The following is a 22436-nucleotide window of genomic DNA, read 5'->3' as shown; positions in this document are numbered from 1 at the left end:
GCCTCCGCATATTGCCTGTCCACCCTCAGAAGTTCTTGCAGCAACCGCTCCCGTTCCCTACTCTCCTGCTTTCCTTTATGTGCCCTTATTGATATCAGCTCCCCTCTAACCACTGCCTTCAGCGCCTCCCAGACCACTCCCACCTGGACCTCCCCATTATCATTGAGTTCCAAGTACTTTTCAGTGCACCCCGTCACCCTTAGACACACCCCCTCATCTGCCATTAGTCCCATATCCATTCTCCAGGGTGGGCGCCCTTCTGTTTCCTCCCCTATCTCCAAGTCCACCCAATGTGGAGCGTGATCCGAAATGGCTATAGCCGTATACTCCGTTCCCCTCACCTTCGGGATCAACGCCCTTCCCAAAACAAAAAAGTCTATTCGCGAATAGACTTTGTGGACATAGGAGAAAAACGAAAACTCCTTACTCCTAGGTCTGCTAAATCTCCACGGGTCTACTCCTCCCATCTGCTCCATAAAATCTTTAAGCACCTTGGCTGCTGCCGGCCTCCTTCCAGTCCTGGACCTCGACCTGTCCAGCCCTGGTTCCAACACCGTATTGAAATCTCCCCCCATTACCAACTTTCCCACCTTTAGGTCCGGGATGCGTCCTAGCATACGCCTCATAAAATTGGCATCATCCCAGTTCGGGGCATATACGTTTACCAAAACCACCGTCTCCCCCTGTAGTTTGCCACTCACCATCACGTATCTGCCCCCGCTATCCGCCACTATAGTCTTTGCCTCAAACATTACCAGCTTCCCCACTAATATAGCCACCCCCCTGTTTTTCGCATCTAGCCCCGAATGGAACACCTGCCCCACCCAACCTTTGCGTAGTCTCACCTGGTCTATCAGTTTCAAGTGCGTTTCCTGTAACATTACCACGTCTGCCTTAAGTTTCTTAAGGTGTGCGAGTACCCGTGCCCTCTTTATCGGCCCGTTCAGCCCTCTCATGTTCCACGTGATCAGCCGGGTTGGGGGGCTTTTTACCCCCCCCTTGTCGATTAGCCATCCCCTTTTTCCAGCTCCTCACCCGGTTCCCACGCAGCTGTGTCCCCCCCAGGCGGTGCCCCCCGGCCCATCCCACCCCATACCAGCTCCCCCCTCTCCCCAGCAGCAGCAGCCCAATAATTCCCCCCCTCCCAGAAGTCAGCAAACTCTGGCCGACCTCGGCTTCCCCCCGTGACCTCGGCTCGCACCGTGTGACGCCCCCTCCTTCCTGCTTCCCTATCCCCGCCATGATTATCATAGCGCGGGAGCCGAGCCAGCGCTTCCCCCTTGGCCCCGCCCCCAATGGCCAACGCCCCATCTCTTCCACCCCCTTTCCTCCCCCCACCACCTGTGGAAGAGAGAAAAGTTACCACATCGCAGGATTAATAACATAAAACTCCTCTTTCCCCCCTTTTTGCCCCCCATACTCGCCCCACCACTTTGTTTCAAACGTTCTTTTTTTTAATAACCCGCTCATTCCAATTTTTCTTCCACGATAAAAGTCCACGCCTCATCCGCCGTCTCAAAGTAGTGGTGCCTCCCTTGATATGTGACCCACAGTCTTGCCGGCTGCAGCATTCCGAATTTTATCTTCTTTTTGTGAAGCACCGCCTTGGCCCGATTAAAGCTCGCCCTCCTTCTCGCCACCTCCGCACTCCAGTCTTGGTATACGCGGATCACCGCGTTCTCCCACTTACTGCTCCGAGTTTTCTTTGCCCATCTAAGGACCATCTCTCTGTCCTTAAAACGGAGGAATCTCACCACTATGGCTCTAGGAATTTCTCCTGCTCTCGGTCCTCACGCCATCACTCGGTATGCTCCCTCCACCTCCAGCGGACCCGCCGGGGCCTCCGCTCCCATTAACGAGTGCAGCATCGTGCTCACATATGCCCCGACGTCCGCTCCCTCCGCACCTTCAGGAAGACCAAGAATCCTTAGGTTGTTCCTCCTCGCGTTGTTCTCCAGCGCCTCCAGCCTTTCCACACATCGTTTATGGTGTGCCTCGTGCATCTCCGTCTTCACCACCAGGCCCCGTATGTCGTCCTCATTCTCGGCAGCCTTTGCCATCACGACCCGAAGCTCCCGCTCCTGGGTCTTTTGCTCCTCCTTTAGCCCTTCGATCGCCTGTAATATCGGGGCCAACAGCTCCTTCTTCAATTCCTTTTTGAGTTCTTCCACGCAGCGTTTCAAAAACTCATCTTGTTCAGGGCCCCATATTAAACTGCCACCTTCCGACGCCATCTTGGTTTTTGCTTGCCTTCCTTGCCGCTGCTCTAAAGGATCCACCGCAATCCGGCCACCTTCCTCTCCTTTTTTCATCCGTATCCAGGGGGGATTCCCTTCTGGTTCACCGCACAGTACTTTTAGCCGTTAAAATTGCCGTTGGGGCTCTTATTAAGAGCCCAAAAGTCCGTTCCACCGGGAGCTGCCGAAACGTGCGACTCAGCTGGTCATCGCCGCACCCGGAAGTCATGAACTATTAACTTAAGGGACAGTGTAACATATAACCTTAGCAGGAGGTTTGTACTGTAGTTTAAAGTATAAGCCATCTATGAAATTCTATTTAGTCAACTGTGTTTTTAGTCATTTATTACCATAAAAACAGGAAATCTTGTGTTATTATTTCAACTGTTAACTGGAAGTTATTGGGCATAATTTAATGAAAATTAAACAGAGTCTCATGTCGGAAGTGTTTAGCTGGTTATTTCCCGGCGCTTGCAGCCCCGATCACCTGGTGCCATGTACACCTGGCTCACATTTGTGTGGACCAGTGTTAAATGTCGCACTGGCGAGGTCTACCAGGCACAGCCGTTAGTTCCCAGACTCCGGGAAAGTATGGTGCAGGCATAATTAAATGAGCATATGTATATCTGGATCTTGCCCAGCGATGAAGAGATCCAGATCGCGACGTCTGATGAGATCCCATTGAATCTCACAAGACGATTTGTGTGTCGTGAATCTTGCAACAGGCCTCTCACGAGATTCAACGGCCTGTTGCGCCACTAGGTGGGCCACGAGGCCATTGAATCGTGCCCCTTATGTCTTCTTCACAATTTACTTTCCTCCCCAGCTATGTTCATCATCAAATATCACAACTATAATTCATAAAGTTTTTAAGTTAAAATTTCCTTTATTCTATATATGTTAAGGGGCGGCATGGTGGTGCAGTGGTTAGCACTGCTGCCCCACAAAACCGAAGATCCATGTTCAATCCCGGCCCCGGGTCACTGTCTGTTGTCTGTGTAGGTCTCACCCCCACAACCCAAAGATGTGCAGGGTAGGTGGATTGGCCAAACTAAATTGCTCCTTAATTGGAAAAAAAGAATTGGGTACTGTAAATCTTTGAAAAAAATTATAAATATGTTATCCAAGCCAAAGTGTACATTGTGTTAATAACTAATCTATAGTGATGCAGAAAAAAGTGATGTTTTGAAAAGGCCAGGATTAATGCACAGTGTGCGCAATGAACCTCTGTCTTGGTGTTTTAAGGTAGAATTCAAGAATTATTATTCATTTCCAGCACCAGGTGGCAGTCGATAGACACTATTCCAAATCAAAAGGTCACAAGCTCAAATTGCAACTTTAGCTGGCACTCTAATATCAGTCTTAATAGCTGTTTGCATTTCACCATTGCTAATGCTCAGTCCTCTTCAATGATAAAATACAATGGGGAGAAGTAGCAGTAAGAAACCGAAATGGGCAGGATGCAAATAAAATGTGTACAATGCCCAACTGTGATGTATCACACACCTCTAATTCAGCAACTATCCAAAAATATTCAATGTTTTGTAATATTGTCTAGGAACAAATGTAAATGTGCGTACTCCTATAAGATTTAGTTAGCTATACGACAAAGCAACTAGCAAAATGTAGATCAGAGTGATTTGCTGATGATGTCTTGCAATCGTCACTTTAACTTTAGCAGGAAACACCATGGGCGGGATTCTCCGTTCAGCAACGCTGGAATCACGAAGCACGATCCGGCAGAGAATCACACGTCAGCCGAAAATCGTGGCCGACGCAGGGCGCCCAACGGAGTCCCAGGGTCCGGTGTCTCGACAGTGGCGTGAATGCGCTCTACGTTGCACGTACAGTAAACACCATTGGCATATCATTAACGGGCCTGGCCCGGTATTCTCCGGGCCTCCCGTGATGCTCCGTCTCCGTGAGGTTCACTTGTGGGATTTAAAATCAGGAAACAGGCGCCATCGCTGCTGAGGGAGAGAGCGGCGATGTGACATGTTCCCAAAGGCGCAACCGGAGGCTACCGGTCCTGCCGCTGGCCGGACTGGCTGGAGGGGCGCCTCTACCCAGCTGGGGGGTGGGGGAGTAGCAGGGCGTGACCAGGTGTTGGGCCGTGGGGTGTCCCCCGCGATTGGTGTGTCCAGGCAGAGACCACCCTTGCCGTGGCCTGCAAGGCAGGCATCTTACTGCGCACCCCACTGACTACCCGCCATGGTCCGTGGTTGCACAGAGTGACAACGGCTGTATGGGTGCCCATGGTGTCCCCACCCCCACAACCCTCAACCACAATCAGGCGCCAGCCTGTCATGGGGCATCACACAGCCCACCCAAGGGGGACACCCACTGTAGCTCTTACAGGAGGGGGCCGGATGGGGGCCGCAGAGCGTACTGATGACATGGGTAGCGCCAGCCACCTGTCCCCCTGCCAGCAGGGACAGGTGCCGGGGCCAAAGGCCCCAGCTGCGCTGGGCACCAACAGGGCCAGGGCTGCGGTGCAGAGGGCAGAGTGCCAAGGGGAACAGCCAGGGGAGGGTGTGGGGATGGGAGAGGAGGGGAGGGCCATTTGGGGGCAGGGGCTGCAGTGCAGGTCAAGGCCGTGTAGCCCGTTGGACATGGTTGTACCATGCAGACATTTTTTTCTTTTTTTATAAATTTAGAGTACCCAATTAGTTTTTTTTCCAATTAAGGGGTAATTGAGAATGCCAATCCACCTAACCTGCACATCTTTGGGTTGTGGGGGTGAAACCCACGCAGACACGGGGAGAATGTGAATGCTCCACACAAACAGTGACCCAGGGCCAGAATGTGAAGCGGAGTCGTCAACGCCGACGGCAGCTGTGCTAACCACTGTGCCACCATACCGCCCAACGCACCATGCTAACATGTCTGCCTTTCACCCCCTGCAGACAATGGATATCGGAATCCAAGCAGAAATAGTTGCCATCTGCCTTGCTGCCGCTGCCCTGGGGGATTCACTGAGGCTGTACGAGCAGGAACAGGAGCCAGTCGGTGAGGATGGAGAGCCGATGGAGAGCTGGCTGCTCAACAGGCTGAGGAGGAGGTGGCAAGGAGGTGCCGCATTAGTCTTTGTGTGTACTGGCAGCACCTGTCCTGCGAGGATCTGCCGGGCCGGGCCGGGCCTGCTGTCGAAGACTCCAGCTGAACAGGGGGAATTGCACAGCATGTCTGCAGGATCATGATGCACCTGCAACAACAGTGGTATGGGGGAGGCACCTGCCCCCATTGATCGTCAAGGTGACGGTCGTCCTCAACCTTTTTGCCACAGAGTCCTTCCAGGCACCGAATGGGGAGCTGTCTGGGATCTTGCAGGCCTCGGTGCAGACGCGCCATCACGGGGGACCTATATGCCCGGTCAGCACAATATATCAGGTTCAATGTGGACCGAGCCTACGGTTGCCCATGCAGCGGGGTTCGCCACCATCGCCGGGATGCCCAAGTCCCGTTACAAGCACTGGAGCATGAGGGGTGGTCTTCACTAACCAAAAGGGGCTGCACTCCATGAACGTACAGCTGGTGTGTGACCACGAGTTGCACATCATGCATGTCAGCTCCCGATACCCAGGCAACGTGCACAACGCCTTCATCCTGTCACACTCGACGCTTCCCGACACCTTTGAGGAATGCCGCATGGTGAGGGATTGGCTCTTGGACGTCAAGGGTTATCCGCTGCGGTCATGGCTGATGATGCCTCTCCTGAGGCCACAGACAAGCGCGTTGACCTGCTACAACAGCACTCATGCCACGACCAGGGCCGTAAGCGAGCGATGCATCGATGTCCTGAAGATGCGGCGCTGCGGTGTTCCAGCACCGCCCCTTTCTGTGTGCAATACTGGTTGAATACAGACCAATTAGAAACAAATATTCTCCCTTAAAGGCGAAATTACTTCAAGTTTGAAGTGTTTTAACAAACTAAAATAATATTCTGTCAACCATTGTTGTAATAGTGTTCCACTCTAGATAGCAATGATAGAACTGGAGCCTGATCTTTACACACCGATAGCTTCTACCTAAAGAATTATACATTACAAAACATGCACCTCCAAATTGCAGTTTGATTGTGCACCAGCGATTTCTCGTTATACTGAGATGGCACAAAATTCCCATTGAATTGACTTATGAAAATACATTACAGCAACCAAATAAATGCAACATTGAGAAAATTGTAGAAGGTTCTGTACCACAAATGTTTCCCATTCAATGGGATTCCGAAACAAATTCTGATTATTTTTCTATTGGATTCCTACACTATTGATAAGGTTCTAAAGTCATCACTAAAATTCCTAAATTATTTGGTGATTATTTTGTTGCTGCTTACTGTTTCAAGGCAAAAGAAAACAAGAGATGTGCCTGTCGTGAGATCAAATAATGAAAATGGAGCAGCAAGGAAAACAAAACAAAAAAATGAAATTGACAAACAGATAAGAAGCAAAGTGACAGGAAATAATGGGCAGCATTCTTCCAAAATTATTCTACAGGTTGCTTTCTTCTGCCCCGCCCGCCACAAGAACACCACAGGCGAGTCGTCATCAATGGAGAAGTCTATTGACCTCGGGCGGGATTCTCCGGTCGCCGGGCGGACAAAACTGGAGAATCACGCCCAAGTATTCCCGCTGGGTGGTTTGGCGAAATCCAGATTGCAATCCACCCACACTTAATCATTCTTTTGGAGCTTAGGGAAATTCCCATCGGGAATGAAATCTTCAGGCCCTTTAAAAATCCGCCCCAATCTCCAGTGAAACCTACAGCCCCCTTACTCATTGGCAGAACCCGCTTTCCACTCGCAGGCATCAGGTCCACCCTCCCCACACATGGCCAAGTGACCGACACCCCGCTACAGGGTCGCCAAAGACCCCCCCCCCCACCTTTTATCAGGCCCCCCTCCATGCCCCCCTCAGGCCCATTTCCCCTTCATGTCCCCTTCAGGCCCCGCCTCCAGCACTGCCACCCAAGAGAACACCGCGGAGAAGAGTTCCGAGGAGACCACCATCAAGGCATCACAGCTCTCACCCCCACCTTCCACCAGCGCAGAGTCACACACCTCGGTCGGCGATATGAGTGGACAGGCCTCTGGGGCACAATCTGATGAGCACCACACAGTTGCTGATGCACATCAGGAGGAGGAGGCAAGAATATCCAAGGGAGTCAGCAGTCATAGGTCTGCCGGATCCCAGGACTCAGCTGGCCTCTGAACAAGGTTAATATTTTATATACCTCGATCAGATCCCCTCTAATCCTTTGTGGTGGTATGTATTAAGGGTATTACGGTACCCTGTGATGCCAAGAGGCTATAGGTGGATAGACGCTGGGTCCCGATTGGATCAGCCGCCTACTGGCTCCAACCAGTAAGGCGGAGTATAAGAGCCCGGGTTCTCCCAGCAGCCGCATTCTATAACTGTGCTGCTAGGGAACAAGTCTGCGTAATAAAGCCATCGATTGACTCCATCTCTTCTCGTCTCGTGAGTGATTGATTGTGCTACATCCTTATAAACTCCAGTGTGTATAAACCCAAAATGTTTACTCTCTCCTCATACGTCAACCCTTTCATCCCCAGAATCAATCTGGTCTGGTAAACCACCTCTGAACTGCCTCCAATGCCACCACATTCTTCCTCAAATAAGGACACCAAAACTGGACACAATATTCCAGATGTGGTCTCACCAAAACCCTATACAATTGCAACAACACTTCTCTCCTTTTATATTCCAATCTTTTTGCAATAAATGCTAATATTCCATTTGCCTTTTTAGTTACGTGCTGTACCTGCATACCGACTTTCTGTGATTTATGGACAAAGGCACCCAGATCCCACTACCGAGACGCATTTTGAATCTGCTTTCCATTTAGATAATAATTTGCCTTTCTATTTTATTGGCCAAAATGGATAACCTCACAATTATCTTCATTAAACTCCATTTGCCAAATTTTGGCTTAATCTCCTAGCCTATTTATATCCATCTGCAACATTGTTATCTCCTCTTCACTACCTGCTTTCCCACCTATTTTAGTATAATTCCCAAATTTTGCGATTTTACACTCCATCCCTGCTTGCAGATCATTTATATAGATTGTAAACAGTGCAGATCATTTAGATAGATTGATTGGATATATCCTGAAATTAATAACGAAAGAGAAAATACTGGAAAATCTCAGCAAGTCTGGCAGCAACTGTAGGGAGAGAAAAGAGCTAACGTTTCGAGTCCAATGACTCTTTGTCAAAGAGAATTTCCAGCATTTTCTCTTTCGTTTCAGATTCCAGGATCCGCAGTAATTTGCTTTTATCCTGAAATTAATAATTGTTTCTGTCACTGAAAATGCACATTTTAAAGTTTGAGTGGCTTTCCATTGCAGTAATTAAAATGTAAAGTATATTTATTTATTACCTACTTTCCATCATTTTGAAATTCTTGGTTTTAGTTGAAACAATACCTGGGTATTAAGTTCCAAGACTGATTCTGTTGGTGCTTGCACAGGATTGCATGTGGAGAAAGAAATGTCACCAGGCTACATTTTCCAATACTATCAACTCCGACAGTAACAATGTCATGTACATATGGTGCAGAATATTTTTGTTTCATGTGTTAATTAAGACATTCCACTGCATGAATTGTAGATTATGCCAAATATATAACTTCTGAATAACTAGCGTTGAACAGTAAAGCTTACCGTCTTGTCTGCTCTGTTTTTTCACCAGCCATCTCTCCAGTGTTTCAATACTAACGCTTTCTGCCACAAATTCATCGAGTACATTTGAATGAAGGGATAAGTACGACTTCACTTTTTCATCTGTCAGACCTGCAAAGGTAAAAGACAATAACAGTAAGACAGTGCAAGCACTCCCTGAAGCTTTGCATAAAATCTGGAATAGTTGCCCTTTCGATCATCTCTGCAGGGTTTAGCACCCTGACCTTGCCAATTCCTGCGAGAGCAGCTGCCTTCACCCCCCCTCCCATTCTGTAACCCCTGCAAGTCTGATACCCTGAAAATGGCCACCAAAGGGTAGGCTCCAGATCAATGTTAAGGTCCGCTGTCATGGTGCTAAAGGAGACCCAAAACATACGTGTCATGATATCCACATTAACATATCATGGTGCAATCACACACACACACTGATGGACAGGTAATTGGACCAACCAACACACACACATCGCAGCCAATCACCAGTGAGAACACACGCACTATAAAACAGGGAACACCCCAGGTCCCGCTCTTTCTACCAGGAGATAGCTCAGAGTACAGAGCTCACAGCGTGCCACTCAGACATACACCATGTGCTGAGTGCCTCACTAAGATAGAGTTAGGGCTGGGTCCACAGGTTAGCTGGTGAAGTACGAACCACAGCCAGAAATTAATAGTTATTATTTTACAGAATAATAAAACAGAGTTGTACCATCTACAGCCTTGTTGGTTCGTTTGTGTATCGGAACACCCAACACAACAATACGTAGAAAATAGAAGCAGGAGGACATTCGGCCCTTCGAGCCTGCTGCGTCATTCATTCTGATCATGGATGATCATCAAGATCAATACCTTGATCCCGCCTTCCCCGCATATCCCTTGATCCCTTTAGACCCAAGAGCTATATCTAATTCCTTCTTGAAATTACATAATGTTTTGGCTCGTGTGGGTGTGATTAGCAGGTCCAGAAGAACACCGTTCACACCTGTCTTCCACTCCCAAAAAGAAACTGCTCATCCTAGCTTTAGTTAGGTGATCCATATGTACTACCTTGAGGTGAATTAGACTAAGTCGTACACAGGAGGACGTGGAGTTCACCCTACAAAGGGCCTCATACCACATGTCTTTGTCTAAAATAGGTCCCAGTTCTTCCGCCCATTTTGCCCCTATCTCATGGAGAGGGGCCACCTCCGTTGACAAGATTAGTCCATAGATGTTTGAAATGCTCCCTCCACCAGACCCTGCAATTGATAGGGTCCTACTCAACAGGGAGGGTTGCGGAGCCACGGGGAATGTAGAAAAAGCCTTAACAAAATCACGCACTTGGAGGTAACGGAACAAGTTCGTCCCGGAAGTTGAAACCTTATCGATAATACCTCCAAACTAGCAAACCGTCCCTCCACAACAATGACATGGATCTCAATTTGAAAGACTGCCTAAATTGCCACCATATTTTAAAAGTGTACACCACCACCGGGTTAGAGGAGAATCTCATTAGAGAGAAGGGAATCGGGGCTATTGCCAAAGCCATTAGATTAGAGCCCCGATAGGAGCTTGCTTCCATCTGCCCCATGTGGGGCCAGGCTCCCCAAACCATCCCAATATCTTCCCAATGTTGGCCGCCCAGTAATAAATGAGTAAGTTGGATAATGCCAGATCCCCCTGACTGCCGGTCCCACTTAAGGAAAGCACTACAGACTCTTGGGTTCTTATCTCCCAAATAAAAGGGCCCACAAACTTATTAATCTTAGCAGAAAAGGATTTGGCAAGAAAAGTAGGGAGACACTGAAAAAAAAAACCTCAGGAGAATATTCATTTTTATAGTCTGGATCCTGCCTGCCAAGGACAGAGGGAGGTTATCCCACTTCTGCAAGTAGGACCTCACCCTGCTCACCAGACTACTGTAGTTCAATCTATGGAGCGAAAGCCATGGGCCACCCAGATCACAATAGGTACCTCCAGCAAGATGAAAAGATAATACCCCAGGATCAGTTCCCCTCCCTGGGGGGTTAACTGGAAAACATCCACTCTTCTCCAGGTTCAGTTTGTATCCCAATAAGGAGCCAAAGCTCCTGAGTAGCTTCATTATTTCATCCATAGAGGAGACTGGGTCTGTAATATATCGAAGTAGGTCATCGGCATATAGGGACACCCTATGTTCGCATTGCCTGCCCCCCCCCCCCCCCCCCCAACGCCCTCCATTTATCCAAGGATCTCAGTACTATCACTAAAATCTCAATCGCCAGCGTAATCAGGAGTGGTGACAAGGAACATCCTTGACTAGTACTACTACTTAATGAGAACTATCCTGAAGCCCTGGTGCATACACTGGCTATAGGGGCACTATAAAACAGCAGAACCCACAAAATGAACTCCTGCCCATGACCAAACTTCCCCAGGGCCTCGAAGATGTACTCCCTGTCAAACTCCCTGCCTTCTCTGCATCCAAAGACACAATCACTTCTGGTTCGGAAACCGGAGAAGGGGAAAGGACAACAGTCGATAATTGTTGCACATTAGCCAATAATTGTTGACCTTTAATGAAACCTGTCTGGTCGTCTGCTATCACCTCTGGAATACATGGCCTGGATTCTCCGATTCTGAGACTACGTGCTGACCCCGGCATAGGAACAGTGGCCTTTTACGACCGAAAAAACGGCGCAAAGCTGCCACCGATCCTCCGTCTGGTGAGGGGCTAGCAGGCACGCAGCATAGAGCACCAGGCTCTAGCTGCCGGTACGGCCGGAGAATTGCCAGGTCCATGGCTTTGGATGCACATGGCGGCAGCCAGCAGCGGCTGTACTATGCAACCAGCCGCGCGCAGACCCGTCCTGCCAAATAGTGCCCCCCTTTGGCTAGGCTCGCCACCCCCGGACCACCCCCCACCAGTTCCACCAGCCCCTACCAAAGCCCCCCTGCCCATGGATCGGCTCTCCCCCCGACTGTGGCGGAGCTGAACTCCTTCCACAGCCGCCACTTCCCAACAGAAATTAGCTTGAGAAAACGAACGGCAATGAATATAATTTAGAAAATGCCAATAAAAAGATTTTTTTTTAAAATAGCATGAGAGATCCACGGCGTCAGGAAGTCGGCCCGTCAAGGGCGGAGCATCGGGGGGAGGGCCTCAGGTAAGATCCTGAGACCGTTTATACGGCGTACGCCGTTTTGGAGGGTGCGGAGCATTGCAGAAGTGGCACCGCCCCCGATTCCGGCGGCAACGTGGATTCTCCGGCCGATCGTCGAACGCGATTTTGCCGTCGGAGACCAGAGAATCACATCCCATGGCACGAAACGCAACCCCGGCCCCTTAGCTATTAATTTGATGTCAATGCTCAGGAGAGAAATGGGTCTATAAGAATCACTCTCCATGGGATTCTGTAGCCATCTGGGATGGCCACTTACGACAAGAAACATGGACGTTCGCAAAGCCTAAAGGGAAATGTGGACAATGTAAGATTCAGGCAGGCACAGAGCCTGAATGTATATTTGTGAGCAAAGAATCCAGACAGCATCAAAACCCCCAACTGATTAGCATTTTGATCGCCCATCTCCGTAAAACAAAGGACTGATACTCAGGTAACCGGTACAATTCCAGACATTTTGGCGCCACTCCCTTTACTCAGGAAGCATAAACAACAGGGTCAATGACCGCTTAGGACACGCCCAGCCATCAAGGCACCCGCCCCTTTATTGGCTTAGATCGAAGACAGTGATCGAGAACTGTCAAATTAATGGGGTCCAAACCTAAGGACCGCCCAAAAGAGCGCGAAACCCCCAAGGATAAAGAGAGACACGGCCATGTGTTCGATCTCTTTTGGACCTGGCGCTCCGGCAACGTCCATCTCCAATCGCAGCACCACCACCAGAAGCAAGTCCTAGTTCAACGCTCGCTACCAGACGGATGAGCCTCGCTGAACCGCAGTTACTTCTCCAGACCCAGTAGATCCAGATTTGAACAAAGGCCACTGTTCCTCTGACCTAAGCCGGGTGCCTGAAGTTAAGTACAGGTTTTCATAGTTGTTAGGTGTAGTTTAACTAGTAGTGTTTATGTTGCATGTTAATCTTGTGTATAAATAAACTACCCTTGATCTTCAACTAACTGGTTGTTTGGCTCTTTGATCGCTACCCGGCTGAACCTTGTGGCGGTATCATTTGATACCTGGTGACTCTGAAAGCAATATAATATCAATATCCAAAGAAAGAAGGGCAACCTTATTGATTGCCATATTTATAGCAGGTAAAAAAAGGCAACAATTCTTGTCTTTTTTCAAACCGAGGGATATAGCAGCCTGGGATAGTGTAAGGAGCAAAGACCTTCGCAACAAGGAAATGTCCACTATCAATGGTGTTAACTGGCTCGCAAACTTCTTGTAAAATTCAACGGGAAACCAGTGAGGAACAGGGGCCTGACCCAAATGCATTGGTCCAATGCCCTTCAGCATTTACTCCGGGCTCCACAGGGCCCCCAAATCCTCCTGCCTTTCTCTCTCCACCATTGGAAAGGACAACCCATTTAAAGATGCCAACATGACCGACTTATTCTCCAGGGGCTCTGGCCTATAGAGGTGCCTGTAAAAGGACTCAAAGACCACATTGGCTTCATTCGGGGCGTAAACCAAACTGCTGTCTGGGGTTTTAGTTTGTATAATCTCTTGGGGAGTTGCCTGTGGCTCAGCTGGTGAGCTAGAAGGGGACTGCCTTCTCCCCTTACTCGTAAAAAATACCCTAGAGCGCCAGAACTAGCTCGCCACCTTCCCAGTGGACAGCAAGTCAAACTGGATTTGCAGCTTTCCTATTTGCAAGCAATTCCGTGGTAGGGTCAGACGAATATTGACGATCCGTCTCAAGGAACCCATCCACCAGCCATTGCCATTCCACCCTCATTGTCCTATTTAAATGTGCTTTAAAGTAGCCCCCCCTCCCCCATACAACTCGTTTAAGGGCTTCCTACCGTGTGGAGGGAGAGACAGAGTCATTCCTATTTAATCTGGTATACTCCTCGATGATCTTGGACATGTGCTCACAAAACCCCCTATCTACCAGCCTCTGTCTAGCCTCCACCGACTTGCCTGCTGGAGGCCCACTGGCCATTACGAATCTGCCATTGGGAACCGCTACTGTCCCAGTGGCCAAGGAAAGAACCAGCTTACTGACTAAGATCATAATACCTCCGGCCCGTCTGTCAAACCCGAATGGAACACTTGGCTCACACACCCCTTCCCCAGTCGGGTTTGATCTATTCCCCGCAAGTGGCTCTCCTGCAAAAATACCACATCAGCACTTGGATTTTTTAGGTGAGCAAAAACTCTCGATCTTAATACCGGGCCACTCCCTTACACTCCAGGTGGCCAGCCAAATTAGGGGCCTCCCATGTCCCCTCATCCCTGAGTCAGTCATTACCACCATCTGGGGCTGCCAAGTCCTTACTCAAAAAAGAACGGGCCCAAGGCCCACCCAAAATAGTCGCCAGATCCACCCTCAGAGTGAGAGATAAATAATCTGGTAAACACCATCATCAAATTAAACCCTCCCACTGCCCAAACCCTTCCCTCAACTAACGCTTCACCCAAATATACATACCCAAAACTCCAACTATTTTCAGTAGCTAAGCTCGTTGAACCACATGAGACTGGTTTGGCAGCTGCAGCTACTCCCCCCCTCCATCTCATTCCCGTTAACAAGCTGAATCTCAATGCTAGCAGGGCAGCATCCCCCTCTAACGTACCTGTCGCCAGCTCCGTGGACAAAATAGGCCTCTCAAAACCAATACCCCCACAAGACTAAGTTGCCAACCGGGGAGTATAACTGTCTGTGTGGAGTTTGCACTTTCTCTCCATGTCTGTGTGGGTTTCCTCCGGGTGCTCCGGTTTCCTCCCACAGTCCAAGATGTGCAGGTTAGGTGGATTGGCTGTGCACAAATTGCCTTAGTGTCCAAAAGATTAGGTGTGGTTACTGGGTTAGGGGATACGGCCAGGGCATGGGCCTTGATAGGGTGCTCTTTCCAAGAGTCAGTGCAGACGCGATAGGCCAAATGGCCTCCTTCTGCACTGTAGAGATTCTATGATTCTAACTCCAAACTCTTCACTGGTTAGAGTCATACCTGGCACAAAGCAAGATGGTTGTGGTGGTTGGCGGTCAAACATCTCAGCTCAAGGACTTCACTGCAGGAGTTCTTCAGGGTAGCGTCCCAGGGACAATCATCTTCAGCTGCTTCATCAATGACCTCCCTTCCATAGTAAGATCAGAAGTGGTGATGTTCGTAGATGGTGGCACGGTAGCACAGTGGATAGCACTGTTGCTTCACAGCTCCAGGGTCCCAGAATCAATTCCCGGTTTGGGTGACTGTCAGTGTGGAGTCTGCACATTCTCCATGTGGCTGCGTGGGTTTCTTCCGGGTGCTCCATTTCCTCCCACAAGCCCCGAAAGATGTGCTGTTAGGTAATTTGGATGTTCTGAATTCTCCATCTGTGTCCCTGAACAGGCGCCGGAATGTGGTGACTAGGGTCTTTTCACAGTAACTTCATTGCAGTGTTAATGTAAGCCTACTTGTGACAATAAAGATTCTTCTTATTATTATTATGACTGCACAATGTTCAGCACCATTCGCGGCTCCTCAAATAATGAAGCAGTCCATGTCCAAATGCAGCAAGAGCTGGACAATATCCAGGCTTGGGCTGACAAGTGGCAAGTTACATTCACGGCACGCAAGTGACAGGCAATGACCATCTCCTACAAGAGAAGATCTAACCACCGCCCCGTGACATTCAATGGCATTGCCTTTGCTGAATCCCCCACAATCAACATCCTGGGGGTTACCATTGATCAGAAACTGAACTGGTACAACCATGTTAATACTGTGGCTACCAGAGCAGGTCAAAGCTAGGAATCCCACATCGAGTAACTCACCTCCTGACCCACACTTGATTGCTACCCCTTCCACAAACATTTAATCCCTCCACCACCGACAAAAATTGTGTACCATCTACAAGATGCACTGCAGTAATTTGCCAAGCTTTCTTTGGCAGCACCTTCCAAAACCATGACCACTGCCATCTAGAAGGACAAGATTAGCAGATACCTGGGAACCCCACCGCCTGGACGTTCCCCTCCAATCACTCACCACCCCGACGTGGAAATATATCGCTGCTCCTTCACTGCTGCTGATCAAAATCCTGGAACTGCCTCCCTGACAGCACTGTGGGTGTACCTACACCACAGGGACCGCAGCGGTTCAAGAAGGCAGCTCACCACCACCTTCTGAACAAAAACTAGGGATGGACAATAAATGCTGGCCTACCAGCGACGCCCGCATCTCTTAAAAATGAACTGGTGATGGACATTGAAGTTTCCCACCCAGAGTTCATTCTGTGCCCTTGCCACTCTCAGTGCCTCCTCCAAGTAGAGGGGTACTGATTTATCAGCTGAGGGGGGAATGGTAGGTGGTAATCTGCGGTTTCCTTGCCCATGTTTGACCTTATTGCATGAGACTTTATGGGCTCCAGATGCGATGTTGAGAATGCCCAGGGCAACTCTCTCCCAAGTGTATGGGTGCCGGTGAGACAGGACATACTCAGGAATGTTGATGGTGAACTTCCGGGGACAGGGATGCTGAGCGGACGCAGGGAACGTGGCTCTGCTCCTGGAGACGTGAAATTAGGCACTTTTAGACCAAAAATAGGCTGCTAAGCCCAGGGGGATAAAAACTTATCCTCCTCCAACACCACCACAACAAACGGGACATGTCAGGCAACAATTTGAGGAGCCAAAAGGACGGCAGCATCAGTAAAAGCTGGGAGAGGAAGGAAGAGGCAATGAGAAATCGGTCACACCTGAACGGAGTGGGCTGCCAGGGCATCTGCTGTGCAACCCTTGATAAACAAATGGATGGACTTCCTAACACAGGAGCTCCAACTGCATAGAGACGCCATCAAATTATAAATGATGGCGACCGTGAAGTCGGCGGTAGCGGAGGCAAAAGTCTCCTTTCAAGCGGCACTGGAAAAGGCAGAGCGGCGACTGGAAATGCAGGAGTCGACAATCAGGGAGCTGGAGAAAGTTGTGACTGACCAGAGCGACCAGATCGCCTCTCTTGAGACGAAGGTGGCAAGGTTTGTGCCGACACAAGGTTTTGTGTTTGGTCTTCTATACCTTGCAAACGAATCCACCAAACAACTAGACTTGTCCAAACCAGGGGGCGGGATTCTCCGACCCCCCCGCCGGGTCGGAGAATCGCCGGGGGCTGGCGTGAATCCCGCCCCCGCCGGTTGCCGAATTCTCCGGCACCAGATATTCGGCGGGGGCGGGAATCGCGCCGCGCCGTTTGGCGGGCCCCCGCCCGCCGTTTCTCCGGGCCGCGATGGGCCGAAGTCCCGCTGCTGGAATGCCTGTCCCGCCGGCGAGAATCAAACCACCTCTCTTACCGGTGGGACAAGGCGGCGCGGGCAGGCTCCGGGGTCCTGGGGGGGGGGGCGGGCGGGGCAATCTGGCCCTGGGGGGTGCCCCCACGGTGGCCTGGCCCGCGATCGGGGCCCACCGATCCACGGGCGGGCCTGTGCCATGGGGGCACTCTTTTCCTTCCGCCTTCGCCATGGTCTCCACTATGGCGGAGGCGGAAGAGACCCCCTCCACTGCGCATGCGCGGGAATGCCGTGAGCGGCCGCTGACGCTCCCGCGCATGCGCCGCACAGCAAAGTCATTTCCGCGCCAGCTGGCGGGGCACCAAAGGCCTTTCCCGCCAGCTGGCGGGGTGGAAATCAGTCCGGCGCGGGCCTAGCCCCTCAAGGTGAGGGCTCGGCCCCCCCAAGGTGCGGAGAATTCCGCACTTTTGTGGTTGCGCGATGCCGGACTGATTTGCGTCGTTTTTGGCGCCAGTCGGCGGACATCGCGCCGATTGCGGAGAATCCCGCTCAGGATCTTTATTGAATCACATGTGGTAAGATAGCGATCTGTTACAGAGCAAGTTATCATGGAGATTCTTTGTACTCCTCTGGTACTACACCTGGCACGACTGTTCACCTGTATGTCTTATTACCATTTCCTACAACCCTCTGATGATGGCCAGATGTGTCTCCACTTATATGGGAGTCCCTGGTCACATGACGACGTTCTTGAGATCACATGGTGTGTCTGCGCCACCACCACCACACCATCCAAATATGGTATGGTCACATGCATATCACCACACAAGGGGTGCTGAGGTGGAAGGTCGAGGACCAGGAGAACCGGTCGTGCCATCAAAACCTCCGCATTTTGGGCCTACCAGTGGGTACCAAGAGCAGGAATTAGATCTGTGTGTACCAGGACTTCGGGACAGACCAGGATAAGCGCTGGGTGGAATTCAAATCAGCCATGGCAGCCCCCATACAAAAACCAGGTGCGGTTTGGGATACTGTACCCCACCAAACTCCGGGTGACTTTCCAGGGTAAGGAGTTCTACTTCACCTCAGCAGCAGAAGCAGACGACTTTATGGGCAAACACAGGCTGGTAAGGCAGCGACACCAGCAGTGAACTTGAACTCTTGTTTCCACTGTTTTAAAAAATTAGGCTAATTGTGTGGGATGGATCAGCCTCGTCTTTGGTCTGACTCTGAGTCTCAGGAAGGAGGGGGTGAGAGCAGTAAGGTACAGAAAGGAGTGAGGAAAGGGAAGGGGGGCAGAAACGCAATGAGTAGGGCAAGGTAATGATTGCCTGCGGTGGGGGAGGGGGGGCACCACACTAGGTGAGGTAGTACAGAGAACCACTGGAGCGAGAGGGCCATGGTACAACTCCCGAAGGGGAGGGAGTGCCTGCCAGAAAGGGGAGGCGGGGAGAAAACTCAAGACGGGGTGGGAAAATAGGGGAAAAAAATAGGGATGGGAAGAGACTTGCGGGGGGCGGGGGTAGAATGCTGGCTATGACAGATTGCACATGGCGACAATGGAAACAATGGCATCGCAAACAGCCATCTTGGAGGGCCCCCAAACATAGGGAAACCCCGGAGTGCAGGGGCTCACCCACAAGGCATACCTCACATAGATGGTGGCCATCTTGGTTGGTCCCTGGACAAAAGGAAACGCCGGAGTGCAGGGGTGCAACCAGAAGGTGAGTATGGTGACACCTGCCATCATGGAGGTTCCCCAAACAAAGGGAAACCCCAGAGTGCAGTGGCTCATTCACAAGGTAAATATGGTCGACCCCGCAGGAGGAGGGGGCAGAATCCCCCAGGATAGTAACCTGTAATGTCAGGGGACTTAATGGCCCGGTTAAAATATCCAGAGTGTTCGTCCATCCGAAAAGTATGAAAGCCGACATAACTGAGTCTACTGGAGGAAGACTGAGGGAGAAGGACCGACCCTGCGGGTAAGGAAGAGCTGGGTGGGACAGACTTACCAGTCGTGATACGGGACGAGGACTAGGGGGGGTGACATACTGCTCAGTAAGAGGACAGCCTTACAGCAACGAGGACGGTTACAGACCAAGGGGGACAGCGTTGTCCTGGAAGGACCACCAGTGGTCCTTGTAACGTGTACACTCCCAACTGGGACGACGCACAATTCATGAAATAAACCATGGCAGAAATCCCCAATATTGACTCACACCAACTTATCATGGGGGGTGGGGGGGGGGGGGGGGGGGGGGGGGGAAGAGAACATATGGGGGCAACGGGGCCCATGGAGGTTCACACACCCAGGGGAGAAGGAGTTATCCTTCTCCCAGGTACGCAGGTTAAATAGCAGGATCGACTTCTTCATAGTTGGGAAAGCGGTGCTTCCAGGGATAATGGGAGCTGAGTAGTCCGTAATCATAATCTCCGACCACGCTCCACACTACATGGATGTGAGGTTGGAGATGGGCCGGGCACAATGAAACCATGGAGGCTGGGCATGGCCCTCCTGGCAGATCAGGCATTCTGCAAATGGATATCGCAGGTCATAGACGGGTACGTTGCCAACAACCAAAATGAGGAGGTCTCACCCTCCATGTTCTGGGAGGCACCAAAGGCCGTGATAAGAGGGGGAAATTATTGCATGCAGGGTGCGCAAAGATAGGAAGTGAGGACAGCTAGGCAACAGCTGGTCGACTCCATGCTCAAGGTGGATAGGCGGTACTCCTCGACCCCGACCGTGGAACCACTGGCGGAGAGGAAAAAGCTACAGATGGACTTTGACCTGCTCCCCACCAGGAAAGCAGTGCACCAATCTGCCAGGCATGGGGGACCTTTTACGAGCACGGGGACAAGGCTAGCCGCCTGCTGGCTCACCAGCTGAGAAAGCAGGCAGCCATGAGGGAAACAGCTCAGATTAAAGACAGAAGAAGTGGGCTAGTCGCTGCACCAGAAAAGACCAATAAAGCCTTCGCAACTTTCTACCGAGGGCTGTACAACTCCGAGCCTCAGGAGGGGGATTCGAAGATGAAGCAGTTCCTTAACGGACTGGACATGCCGGTCGTGGGGGAAGATAGGAGACGGGGTCTGGAAGCACCACTAAAACTGGGGGAAGTCATGGAGAGTATCAACTCCATGCAAACGGGAAAGATGCCAGAGCCAGATGGATTCCCGGTGGACTTCTACAAAAAAAAAACACCAGTATTGGCCCTAAACTGTTCGCAGACTCACTAGTGAGGTGCACCCTGCCACCAACACTGGCACAATCCTCAATACCCAAAAAGGACAAATATCCGACGGATTGCGGGTCTTACAGGCCCATCTTATGACTTAACGTAGACACAAAGATCCCGACGCAGGCTCTGGCGAGGCGGCTGGAGAGCTGCGTGCCAGAGGTAGCACGGAGGACCAGATGGAATTTGTCAAGGGCAGGCAGCTAACATCAAACATCAGGTGCCTGCTGAACATGGTAATGACCCCATCTTGGGGGAGAACACCAGAAGTGATCATCTCTCTGGATGCAGAAAAGGCCTTTGACAGAGTCAAATGGAAGCACCTTATAGAGGCCCTGGAATGGTTTGGGTTTGGGCCAGGATTCACCTCCTGGGTGAAACTGCTACAGTGCTCCCATAGCGAGCGTACGGATAAACACCATCAGCTCTGGATACTTTGGCTGCACAGAGGTACGAGGCGGAGGTGCCCGCTCTCCCTGCTGCTGTTTGCTCTGGCAATAAAGCCACTGGTGATCGCCCTCTGAGCGGGAAAGGGTGGAGAGGTATCTAAAGCGGAAACAGAGAGCTTAGAGTTTCATTCTACGAGGATGACCTGCTCCTCTACATCTCAAACCCCCGGATCAGCATGGAAGGGATAATGAAATTCCTAAGGGAGTAACCTGGGCAAGAGCCAGATCTTCCCTGTGAACCAGCAGGGGGGAGGGACAGAGCTGGAGGGACTGCCGTTTGGGCAAGCCCAGACCAAATTCCGCTACCTGGGGATCCAAATAGCCCACGACTGGATATGGATCCACAAATGGAACCTGATGAGTCTGGTGGACTAAGTCAGAAAGGGCCTGCAGAGGTGGGGCCTACTCCCACTCTCTCAGGCAGGGAGACTGCAGACGATCAAAATTAACGTACTGCCCAGATTCCTCTTCTTGCTCAGAAGCCTCCCGATCTCCATCCCCAAGGCTTTTTTAAACAGTCGACAAACTAAGTGTTTGTGTGCGTGTGTGTGTGGTGGTGGTGGGTTGGGGGGGAAGGGGGGGTTTGGGGGAGGGGGGGGGAGAGAGAGAGAGAGGGGGGGGGGCCTCCGAGCCTACAGTTCTAGCATTGGACCGGTCCCACAGATAGAGTACGGGGTTGGGTTAAGGAACCAGGAACAGAGTGGGTGAAGATGAGGAGAGTTCCTCCTCAGGAACGTACCTCCGAGCCCTAGCCACAGCTGTTCTCCCATCCCGACGGCCAAATACTCGACGGCCAAATACTCGAGGAGCCCAGTGGCAGTAGCTACGCTCCAGACGAGGTACCAGACGAAGCAACACTTCGGTCTATCTGAAATGTCCACCATGGCCCATAGCTGCAACAACCACAGGTTTACTCCCGCAATAATGGACGCCACCTTCAAAATCTGGAGACAGGACATGGGGACTCTGATGGTTAGGGACATGTACGTGGACGATAGAATAGTGACCCTGAGGGAACTCATGGAGAGGTTCCAGTTACCAAGAGGAAACGACCTGAGATACATTCAGGTCAAAAACTTCCTCCATAAGGAAACAGTGCGTGCCCCCAGATACCAGGACACTCGTTAGTAGAAGAACTGCTGGAAATGGGCGACTGAGGGAAGGGAAACTGTGCGGGCCTATAATGGCGACTGTTGGAGGGAGTATGGTCCTGCCGGGTCAGACAAGGAAAAAATGGGAGGAGGAACTAAGCACAGAGAAAGGGGGAAGACTCTGGATTGAAGCACTGCACAGGGCGAACTTCACCTCCACGTGCGCAGGGCTGAGCCTAACGCAGCTAAAGGTGGTGCACAGAGCGCACCTAACCATATCCCGAAAGAGTGGGTTCTTTCCAGAGGTGGAGGACAAGTGTGACCGGTGCCAGGGAGGCCCAGCCAACCACACCCACATGTTCTGGGC

General features: G+C 51.0%; 1 protein-coding gene across 2 annotated transcripts in view; it reads right to left on the bottom strand.

The window, feature by feature from the left end:
* The window catches only part of pde10a (phosphodiesterase 10A), a 1307205-nt gene that overhangs the window by 764800 nt on the left and 519969 nt on the right, over positions 1-22436 (bottom strand). For both annotated transcript variants that reach the window (XM_072507750.1, XM_072507751.1), the window contains one exon: positions 8922-9050. In XM_072507750.1, the coding sequence (XP_072363851.1) occupies positions 8922-9050 (129 nt within the window). The remainder of the gene's footprint in view (positions 1-8921; positions 9051-22436) is intronic.

Source organism: Scyliorhinus torazame, chromosome 1 (genome assembly GCF_047496885.1).
Source record: "Scyliorhinus torazame isolate Kashiwa2021f chromosome 1, sScyTor2.1, whole genome shotgun sequence".
Taxonomy (NCBI): Eukaryota; Metazoa; Chordata; class Chondrichthyes; order Carcharhiniformes; family Scyliorhinidae; genus Scyliorhinus; species Scyliorhinus torazame.
This window is presented reverse-complemented; position numbering and strand designations above follow the sequence as displayed.